Source organism: Syngnathus acus, chromosome 2 (assembly GCF_901709675.1).
Source record: "Syngnathus acus chromosome 2, fSynAcu1.2, whole genome shotgun sequence".
NCBI lineage: Eukaryota > Metazoa > Chordata > Actinopteri > Syngnathiformes > Syngnathidae > Syngnathus > Syngnathus acus.
Genome location: NC_051088.1, coordinates 9,356,396 through 9,367,521, shown reverse-complemented (window position 1 = coordinate 9,367,521; position 11,126 = coordinate 9,356,396). Strand labels below are relative to the sequence as shown.

General features: G+C 40.6%; 1 protein-coding gene across 1 annotated transcript; it reads left to right on the top strand.

Annotated features, from left to right (window-relative positions):
* The first annotated feature begins 2,287 nt into the window (after positions 1–2,287).
* Positions 2,288–11,049, top strand: vwa1 (von Willebrand factor A domain containing 1). Its single transcript, XM_037280119.1, has 6 exons — positions 2,288–2,661; positions 6,166–6,723; positions 7,948–8,277; positions 8,365–8,640; positions 9,406–9,675; positions 10,032–11,049. The coding sequence occupies exons 1-6, from the start codon at positions 2,577–2,579 to the stop codon at positions 10,058–10,060; spliced, it is 1,548 nt and encodes a 515-aa protein (XP_037136014.1). The 5' UTR covers positions 2,288–2,576; the 3' UTR covers positions 10,061–11,049.
* The last annotated feature ends 77 nt before the right edge of the window (positions 11,050–11,126 follow it).

The window sequence follows — 11,126 nt, the reverse complement described above, 5'->3', positions numbered from 1 at the left end:
GATGTGCTGCTGAAATTCCATGATATCACACCCTCAATGAGATGAACAAAATGTCATAGAGTTTTCCGTTGCTGTCATTTCGCACTTTTTGCCTCTTCTTCCTACCCCTCCCACCGTGGGTACGGCCCGGCCTGAGACTGAGCTGAAGTTTTCTTTCTTCCCAAACATGTGTCCATTTGGAGCAAAGACGGTATGCGAAAATGCACGCAAATTGCAGAACACCACGTGCAGATTGAGATGCTTGGACGTGCTGACACAAGACCGTGTGGTTGGAAAGTGCTGGAAATGTCTGTGATGTAGTTTCAAACACGAGTTGGTCAGCTGTGTGTAATGTATTGCGATGTCACGACGTGATTGAAGACGCAACGGGCTTGTGTGTACATGTGCAGAGGGGGAGGAGGTGATATCCTAATACGTTTCCAAGAGAAAATGTTCTGTGGATATCAAACCGATTGACTGTCAAAACACTGGAGGAGGATTCCCATTTGTGGTAATAAGGCAGCCATTGTGTACAGTACAGCAAATGCACGTGACAACATGTTCAGTTCACCAGGAGAAGAATGAATGTAGCTTACTGGTGTGTTTTAGCGTTCTATTTGAATGCAATTGTCGTAATATTACATAATAAATCAGCAGCCTTAGACGATCACACTTGTCAGGATTGGAGGTTTCCAATTCTTGCTTTACTGTAATGCTAGTCTAGTGTTTAGTAACCAAGAAGGTGTGCGTACCAAAAAAGGGTGTGTTCATTGTGAATGTCTTTACTGGAACAAAAGTGAATCCAAAGTGTCACAGTGGAATCCAAACCTTTGTTCAATCCCACTTAAATTCCAGCATCCTTCTCAGTCCATTTATCCCACTGGGCCTCCTACTGCCTTTGTTTCCACTTGGCTTCTGTCACACAACACACACACGCACACACACACACACACACACACACACACTGTTTTTGAGTATTTGTGGTGCCTTCTCCCTGTGCCAGAAGTTCCCTAATCTCTTAGACGCCAAATAATCTGTGGGGCATTTTTTTTTCGTGTTTCTGTTTCCGTCCAAATAAATAAATAGTATTATACGTTCCATACATTTAGTTAGTCTGGCATTACTTTTCCCCAATTGGTTTAATATTTGAGCCATATTGCATGTGGGTTCTGTTTATGCTACCATGGCACATATTGCAATTGTACCACTTGAGGGCAAAGATTTGGAATTGTGTCACTTGAACCATGCAGTGTAAATCCTGTCCAAGTGGGCCCACTGTGAAAAAATAGACACCTATTTAGGGATTAATTGGGGAGCACCGTTTATTAGCCTGGAGTCTTACTATGTCAAATTCAAAACCCAGACATATGCCGATGCAGGATCATCAACATTTCTTTGGGATGAGACCCAAGAGGACAATCGGTTCGTTTATACTAAGTAACGTCATATAGCTCAAAGGCTATTGAAAGAAAATTTCAAGTCCATTGAGGATAATCCAAAATCAGCTCCCTGCGGTGTTTATGACCTCATATCTATTACTGTCAAAGAGGGAAGAAGATGTGCTGAAGTTAAAATGTATTTCTGTCCCCGCCAGTGGGGGGAACATTTCTGTCCCATGTCCAAGATGTTGATGCCTGTCTGAATGGTGAACACGAGCCATATTTACTATTCCTGGTTGGAGAAACTTGACAGGACAGGGGAGGAGTGAAGAGAGAAGACAAGTGAGGTAAATTAGTCAAGTTGAATAGAAGGCGCCCGAGGGCTCTTCTGTGGTGTGCATTTCATAATAAAGTCTTAAAAGGGACATACAGTAGACAATTTTGGGTCTCTGGAGTATCTGCTCAATCTGCAAGTGTTGCAGGAGACAACCAAGTAAAGCTGTATGTAGCTAAAAAGGAGATCTCACTTGCTGTCATGTACAGTATGTCAATTAAATTGCAAAGATCAGGCAAGGTGGATGATAGGCTAAAGAAGCTCTGACATTGGCTACTTACTCCTCAACGCTTGTACAAGTTAACCTGTATGCCAATCAAAAAACTAATTAAATAGTGAAGAAGGACTGATGTGTGCTTTTTTGTTGTTGTTTTATGGTAGAGTTAATCGCAAAATTGTCTTTACAATAATATTATAATTTAATCATAAAATAGGACGCTGCTTCAATTTGTGTTTAGGTCCGCAGAGGGGGGGCCTTGCTGTCCTGATGGCTCACCACTAAAAAAGGGAAATCGTTTATTCTGAAATTCTCCCATTACCGGAAACGCTGCACTTCATTACAGTGACTTGACAATGTAGGGACAATGTTCATTTGCATGGCCGAGGAGCGTCAGGCTACTCGGAGAAAGAACTTGGCGTCTCACTTCAGTTTGAGTTTGCGGGGCGTCCACCCACCTTGCTGATTAATAAAATTAAAGAAAAATATTACACGGGAAAGAAAGAAAGACTCAATTATGCTCTGAATGGAATTTTCTTCCTCAAAGTTGGAGTTGATCGCATCTGTCTGATTTGGTGGATTTACATTCATCTTGAAACGCCGCAACAACACATTTCATGTTTTCATTTCATTAGGTGGGTGGGCCAGTACCTTTGTCGCTGCAGTCATGGAGAGGCACTTGCCGCTGACATGCGTGCTCATCTGTTTGCTCCTGAGAACTTTGAATGCACAGGGTAGTGCACCTGTGGGAGGTGAGTCAAATTTAAATTTAATTTACAACATGGTGTTATTCCCTGGGGGAAGTTCAAGTTCAAGACAGAAAGATAAGACGCTCATAAAAATACTCCAGCACAATAACACACAACATGAACAAAGCAGCAGGCAAAAGATAAGCATCAGATGGCCGTTTTGATTTCACATGAAATACTTGAACCTCACCTATTTTTTTTTTTTAATTTGTATTATATTTTAGTTAAAATAAAAACGGTACGTATGGATAAACGTGTGGATGTACTGTGGGAACGGTATGTGTCTATATTTATGTATGTATATTTGCATTAATGTATGTATGTACAGTATGGGCGTGAATATATGTACAATATTTGTATAAATAGTTATAAATAAATTTCAGTATTTTATGTTATTGTTATAGTTAAGTACAAAATGAAATTGCAGGAAACTTGTTGGCAAGTAAATATTTTGTCAACTTTCCTTTCTTAATTATATATTATTCTTTGTGCGGTACATAATAGGACTGTAACAATTTTAATTGGAGGATTAATTTAATTAGAGGATTTGGACAATTATCAGTTTAAAAGTGGATCTAAATTTTTATTCAATTACCAAAACTAGTTGTCCATTGATTTAATAAAGGATTATTTGTTAATTAATCATTGGTCCCACTGTCCTTTCCATGTCCCCCTTCCGCAAAACCCACAATTTCAATAATCAGCATTAGAAGCTTGATAACGATCCTGATCAACAGGGAGACATGGAAAACAGGGAGGAGAGCAGCCCTTCAGGACCCGAGGTGGACGTGCCTGCTCTAAAGCATCATAATGTTATTCTGACACAAATAGACTGTTTTTTTTAAACAAACACTTCAAGCATCCAGGAGGCTAAACTATGTGGTATAACTGCTTAGTCTGTCATTGGGAGTTAATATAGTAGTTGTGAGTGAGATGCCGCCACTGTGCTATGTCCACAAATAGGGGATGATCGTGTTAAATCCCCACAGATTTGTGCGGAAAAAAAAGTACACCTGTTAATATGTGCAAGTCACCACCAACCTAAACATTTACATCGACCTAAAGACAAATTTGCTCGTGAATATTGCAATATTATTGTGTAAAACCTTATTGTGTGGAACACAAATTGGAATGTATCAGATGGTTTTCTGTAGTTCCTTAAAGCCATCTGCACTTTACATCTACTTAAAATCCATCCCCATGTGTTCTGCAGGTTGCAAATCCGTTGAGTAGATTTCTCATAGGTCTCATCACAACTTTGAAACAGACAAAGTATTGAGACACATCCTAACCAGCCAATTAATCAATCAGGCTTTTGAGTGACCAAACTAAAGGGTGGTACTATAGCTGTGCATCACTATGCAAATTCAGTTCAGTTGTATTTTACTTTTTAGTCTAATTTTGCTATATTTAGGTGTCATTACAGTGACTTACAATAATATATTAATGAACACTGAGACCAAATGTGGTACTTGGAGGGCGCAGTATTTATTTTTTTTAGGTTGTATGTGATGTAAAAGGTTTGGGAACGGCTGGACTAGACCTCTCTCTTGAATTCTTAATACTTCAAGATGTTTCAGGCTATTTATTTTCTACAGTCAACATAGGCATGTTTGGATGAGTTTGGTGTGGAGCAAACTGACAGCCTATAACATTTAAAGCCATCAAACACTTTTAGAAGGAACTAGAACAAAGAGACAGCAGGCCCTCTCTAATTGACTCCATACTGTACTCCATTTTTCACTTCCTCTAGGTTAACCCTCGAGCATGACGGCTCTGTACGTCCAACCATTATACTGTATCTACAGATGTTTAAGATAACAGCATAGTGCCTGCACAAAGGTGCAGATGGTGGAGGGGGGCGGCAGTTGTTGTGATATGGTGAACCCCCGACACACTCCAAAGTCCAAACAGTGAGATTTATTGTCAAGAATTCTTCATGCATGTGTGTTCAAATTGTGTATGGCTCCACACTTGACTGCATTCAAATATAATTAGGAATTGAATCATTCTTAAGCAATGTTCTGGCTGCTTTCTGAGCACATATCTGATATCTGACACATAATTAGTTTCCTCCCACTAATGGTCTGAAAAGATGACACTCCATAATCCCTTTTTATATTCTCCCCTATTGCTGTCACTTTATGTACGGCGTGCATGACTATCCATACATTCCTTCCCGTCTCTCACATGGAACTACCCGCAGACCGCCCCTCTTCTTTATTTACTGCCTTCTCTGTTTCCTTGCCCAACCTCCTTTCTTCACTCACCCGACACCCTCAAGATAAATAATCCTAATTTGGTACCCACCTCCCGCATGTGCTCTAATTTAGTCTTTTAAAAGTCAACATTTCACGACATTGCCTTACTGGACTGGACTAAATTTACAACCAGGTAATCATTTAGTTGTTGTTTTTTTATATATTGATTTTAATGTGATTGGAGAATCTCTGTGTAAATGATATGAATTCCAAGCAGAGAAGTTGCCATATGGTGGTCGTCCACCTGGATATTGCTCAAACTTAACAGTTTGATGTTATAGCTTTATTGTTATTAAATGTAATATGTTCTGCATACTGTTACTTTGTTTCGGGGGTTAAATGTTGCAAAATCCAGCTCATTCAGGAAACAATTGTGTGCAATTAACTAGTGGTTAATCGTGCCATGAAGCAGCTACAATAGTAAAATGGAGTGCAACCGTGGTTGCGACCTGCATAGCTGCTGTTGATTATGTCTAAATAAAAACACTGTGACGCCTTCAGGTATGTTAAGCATTATTTCGGTCACTACAGTAGTCCATTCGAAGCAGGCGTTCAGAACATTCAGGATGATTTTCCCCATGTCATTGGCTATTTGGAAAATTTGATTTAAGACGATCATTTCCCCAGATAATTTAATTAAATATCCATCTGTGAACCAAACAGCCTTTTGAATAATCCATTTTATTTCATTTTCATTTGAATTTCTTCATCTGCTTTTATTTCTGCTAATGTAGACAAACAAAAGAAACATGCTCAGCCAAAAGATCTCCTCCCTTCCTTTTGCGTATGCAACTCACTGCCCTGAAATACTGAGAGGGGACATTTACTGCTTGGGAGCTTTTTATAAACACTCCTCCTCTGATGCTATCACATTGACGGTTTCACTTCGAGGTTCCTGTTTGTTGTGCTTTTGTCTTATCGTCACTGATATGGCAGGCTTTCACGCTTTAAGCTCATTTTTCTTGGTGGGGGAGGTGCGATGATGGGTGCTGGTTTCGAGAGCGTAGTGTGTATATTTTGCGGAATGAAAGGCAATCCCTGGAGAACTTAGAAACGTTTGAGTGTAACTGTACGTTAACAACACAATAAAAAAAAATAAGTAATTTTTCTTACGATCTTTGTACATAATGGGTCAAAATCAACCAAATAAATTTAAAAAATAAATACATCACTTCCATCTGCTACAAATGCGACTAAACAATGTGTGAGTTTTGACTTTTTGTCATCTTTGTATTTTTCTGCATAGTTCTTAACTGCTGCGAGGGAGACGTCCTTTTCCTGTTGGATTCCTCTGGTAGCGTTTCATCCTATGAGCACTCCCGAATGCTCGACTTCCTATCTGAGCTCCTCCTGCCGTTTTCCCTGGGGGAGGATCAGGTGAGGATTGGACTTCTACAGGTGGGCACCCAACCACGCCTTGAGTTCGGATTTGATCGCTTCCACACTCAAAGTGGCCTGCAAGGGGCGTTGAGCGCCACCAAACCCCTCAGGGGGGACACCAACACCGTAGACGCACTGAAGATGGCAAAGAATCGAGTGCTGAGACCAGGACCTGGAGACGGGGCTCGCCCGGGGCTCCCTAGGGTGCTGGTGTGGCTGACGGATGGGGTGAAACCGGGTGACGTGATTGGCCCAATGGCTGAGCTGAGGGAGGAGGGGGTGGCCGTGCTGGTGGTCTCCACCGGGCATGGTAACTATCAAGTATTGAGGCAAGTTGTGTCGCTACCTGCTGAGAACCACCTGTACTTCGTGGACATTGATGACATGAGCATCATCTTAGAGGATCTGCGGGATGCCATCATCGGTAAGGTATTCACTATACAGGATATATGAGCTCATATCGAGTATTATTAATTTTGATTTGTTTTAGTAAAGTTGACAGTGTGGCTGTCTGTGGCAATTAAACAAACTTGCTCTGTGTTATAAACCGCCACCAACAAAGTATCTCTTGAAGCATTATGCTGAGTCATCAACAGGCCTCACTAGTGCAAGGTCATCGCTCTTGGATGGACATCAACATTTTCCTCCACACCGCAATGGCCACTTGGCGCTGCCATACTCATAAGTTGAATTTCGAGTTGCTACTTCACCCAAGTTCCATGCGTGCTGCTGAAGACATGGACACTGGAGGGCAATCCGGAGTATGGCTGAGCGCATGTGTAATGAGATAGCGTGATCTATTCAGGGATTAATGAGTATTTACATCCCATGCTACTGTGACAGACATGACACATACAGATGTATATATTCTTTACTATATATAGACTGAAGAACCTGTCCGGTTCTGTGCTGCCAGATTAGGTAGCTGCCATGACTCAACAGGGACTCAACAATTTTACATTCATACTGCATACTCATAGCCACGTCGCATGAACGAATACAGAATATGTGCACAACAAAGGCCAACGGATAATCTTGTAAATCCAGATAGCGACACCTTTGTGTCATTAATTTGCTACAGGGCCTGACTGCTTTAGCTATATTGAGGTCTTATTGCAGGGGTTATGAATGTACTAAGAACGCCAAGCTGGTCTGCACTTTTGTTTCTGTGTCAAGCAGAGACATTATTAGCACTGTGTCCTGCTTCGTCGTCTTTCCTGAATGTGTTTCTGCAGGCACTCTCTATGGTGTGCAGTGGTCCAAATTAGTGATGGATTTAGCTGCCAATTTTGCTCTCTAAACTTTGGGGTACAAATAAGTGATGATGATTTCTGCCGAGCAACAACATTTTCAGTTCCACAAGTGGAAAAATGTCCGCCACCTGAAATGGATAAAAATGGGTAGATTTTGCTGCTTAATTTATATTCCACAAATGCAATATTAATCTGAATATCGTGGTATAGACTAATGAGTCGGATCGAATATATTAACATGGTTATATATTGTAAAGAAAATGTTTTGACCTACATTACAAGTACATTGATGTTGAGAAAACATTTAAGACTGTACTAATTTTAGTATGTGGGTTATTACTGATTTAATTGAATAAAAAAGCACCACTTTTATTTTTCCAATGTGCCTTCCACAGAGATAATCCGTGCCGAGCGTATCAACGTCCGGGATGTGTCCTCCAATGCAGCCACGCTCCAGTGGCGACCTGTTCTATCCGGGTTGGCAGGCTACTACGAGATCCGCTTTGGTCCACTTCCATCAGGCGGGACAGGAAGTGGAGGAAGCGGTCATGGGACCAGTCCCAGCACTGGTGGTAGTCAGTACCAGAGACTGGTCCAAACATCAGAATCCAACACTATCAGGCTAACAGGCCTGAAGCCTGACACCACCTATAGTGCCACTTTGACACCAGAGTCCAATCAACAAACCTTTAACACACTGTCGGTCAGCTTCACGACACAATCAGGTTGGATTTGAAACCCTTTGGGGCATTAGCCTCTTGCTGCAAAAACGATCTTGCTTAGATTTCCTTCTATTTCCACTGTCTCACCAGAGGTACAGAGTCCAACTGTGGTCACGGTCTCAGAATCGGGGCCGACTAGCGTTCGAGTGAGCTGGGGTCCTCTCCAGCCGGAGACCGTCTCAAGTTACTACATAGAATACTCTGCCCTGCCCACCGGAAAGCTGCATACTGTCACAGTGGACAAACGGCAAAACTCCACGCTCCTGAAGAACCTCCAATCAGATAGCACCTACTTGGTCACCGTTAGCGCCCGACATTCATCGGGCAAGGAGAAGGCAATGTCGATCAAAGTCTGCACGCAAGAAGGTGAGTGACAGTGTCTGAAAAACTTGGTGAATATAGTCTTTTTTTCTTAAATTACATAGAGTTAATGGCAGTTGTGTGGTATTTTATCATTTTATTTCTAGAATATATATTTTATATACATCACACTTAAAATGAAAAGATTGTATACAAATAAAATAAAACACCAATATCCAGCGACCAAATAAATACCACAGACTATCTGCTGGTATAGACACTTTTTAAGGAATGCAGTAAAGTGTAATGAATTAAAATAAAGTGCTTCAGGTAACATTCAAGTATGCCTAACCATTTGTTCAGGAGAAATGCAAATAACATAATGAAGGTTAAATTTTAACAGCACGAGCTTGTTCTAAAAGCCCGATTGTGACATCTCAGTCCGAACATTTTGCACTGTGCAAAGAGGTGTGTGTCGCTAATAGACAAAGAAAAATATGGTCATGTGGATGAAAACTGTTTAGTAACTTGTTAGATGCCATGTTGGTTCTGTGTGCTGAGCTGTAAATTGAATGAAGTGCACTTCCTTTTCATGGGCGTGGTGTATAATAATTACGTTCATCCCACCCAGTAATTTAGGAAAACAGCCACCTTGCACAATAGACATAAGCAGAATAACTCAAAATACTCCTCCAAACCAAGAACGTGTAAATACGCACTAGAATGTCAAGTTATGGTGGAACACAAGTCTATTTGAGGGGAAGCATTTATTTGTTTAAGTGAATAAATTGGAACGTAGGCCACTCATTTAGGATGTGATGTGTTTTGCAGTGACTCCAGCCCTGGATGACCTGCAGCTGACCACAGTGGACAGCCACTCGGTGCAGGTGGACTGGAAAGGCAGCTTTGATGGTTTGACGGGCTACTGGCTCACCTGGGAAGGACGACAAAGAGTTGCACAGCGTTCTTCTTTCTACTTGCCACCCAACTCCCTGTCCACACGACTCACCAACCTCCCTCCTTCTGCAAGGGTGTGCGTGTCACCCATTTATAAGACAGCACGGGGTGAGGGACTGTGTTGCACGGCAAAATTGGCCTCAGGTGAGCAGCATGCTTTATACGTTTGTTGGTCTCAATCCACCCACATTCTGAATGGCACCTTTATTAACCCCCCCCTCCCCAAAATATGTTTTTTATTTCACCTCAAGATGCTGTTTTTGGCATTTGGCCTATGTTTTACTAATACATTTGGAGGACTTTACTGAATACCTCAAAACAACTTTATTAAATTGTTAGGACGACTTTGCAGTATGTTCAAACGACTACCAACTTATTTAAATGATTTTGCTGTAGGTTCGAATAACGTAGCCCTGTCAAAAATGTTTAGTCCACATTGGTAATTTCATACTTCTCCATTTTAATATTTTTGCTCATTGTGCTTTCTCCTAACCTTCTAGATGCGTCAACGTACGGCTACCGATCATAGCACTGCCTAACAGCGAGTGCACCTAACCAAACATGGAGGCTCACGGCAAGAAGAACAATGTTGACATTTTATTCATATTTCTTTTCCATGCTTCTCCTCGCTCTGCGGATATAATCCAGGAATGATGTGTAGCTTGGCATACTGAGTACTCGTGTGGAAAACATAGACACTAAAGAGTGGTCTGGTACAATGGAGCAAGCCGTTTGCCAAAATTTGAAACACCCAACAAATATTTTTATATTTTTATTGGCTTGCCCAGTTAAAATATTTAAACGCATAATTCATATTGTTGAAGTGTTCATGCTGCCCCACTAAGCTAAAATAAACATATCTCAATTCAATCATACATAGTTATTTAATCACTTTTATCGATCTTTTTAATGTGAAATTTTGTAAATTGCTGTTCAATTAAGGAGCATTTTTAAAACAAAAACATTTTGACTAAATAAATGCATCACAGATCTTTTTCTAAGGCCAGGCTGGGAATAGTGTGATAGATTTAGGTTGTTTGGGACAATGTTTTGCACAACCTCATGCCCTAAACATTTGTTTTGATTCATTTTATTTTACATACACCACAAGAGAAAAGTTAACATTTGGTCTATTTGTTTAACGAGTGAAAACAGAAAACATTTTTGTATGATAACATACTGTTCTGTAACAACCCTTGAGTTTAAGAGTCGTGTTCCTGACCCAATACATATTTATACTACAAATGTCTGAAAAAATATACAAATTCTGTCATTCTTATTTATTCACTCCAGACACCTGGGATTATAGTAATTATGAAGAGTGTATACACTATGAAGACGTTATTTTTTTCCAAGGCTGTTACTGGTTTAATATTTGCTGCCATCTACTGTCGGCAAGTACCGCAGGTTCATTTCAATATTAAAGTAATGTACTGTTGGCAACACAGGTCCCTTTGTAATTACGTGAATGTGTGGATTAATCCAAATAAATGGGAACTAGTTGAATATTAAATGAAATGGACAGTAGTCACATCATTATTTGATCCTTCAACCATAGACCACAAATACAATCTGAATATTATGCCCCACGATTT

Excerpts from the sequence above, each read along its gene's own strand:
- vwa1 (XM_037280119.1), top strand. The coding sequence starts at position 2,577 with ATGGAGAGGCACTTGCCGCTGACATGCGTGCTCATCTGTTTGCTCCTG. Across the intron at positions 6,724-7,947 it reads TCTGCGGGATGCCATCATCG|AGATAATCCGTGCCGAGCGT; the intron begins GTAAGGTATTCA and ends TGCCTTCCACAG. Across the intron at positions 8,641-9,405 it reads CAAAGTCTGCACGCAAGAAG|TGACTCCAGCCCTGGATGAC; the intron begins GTGAGTGACAGT and ends TGTGTTTTGCAG.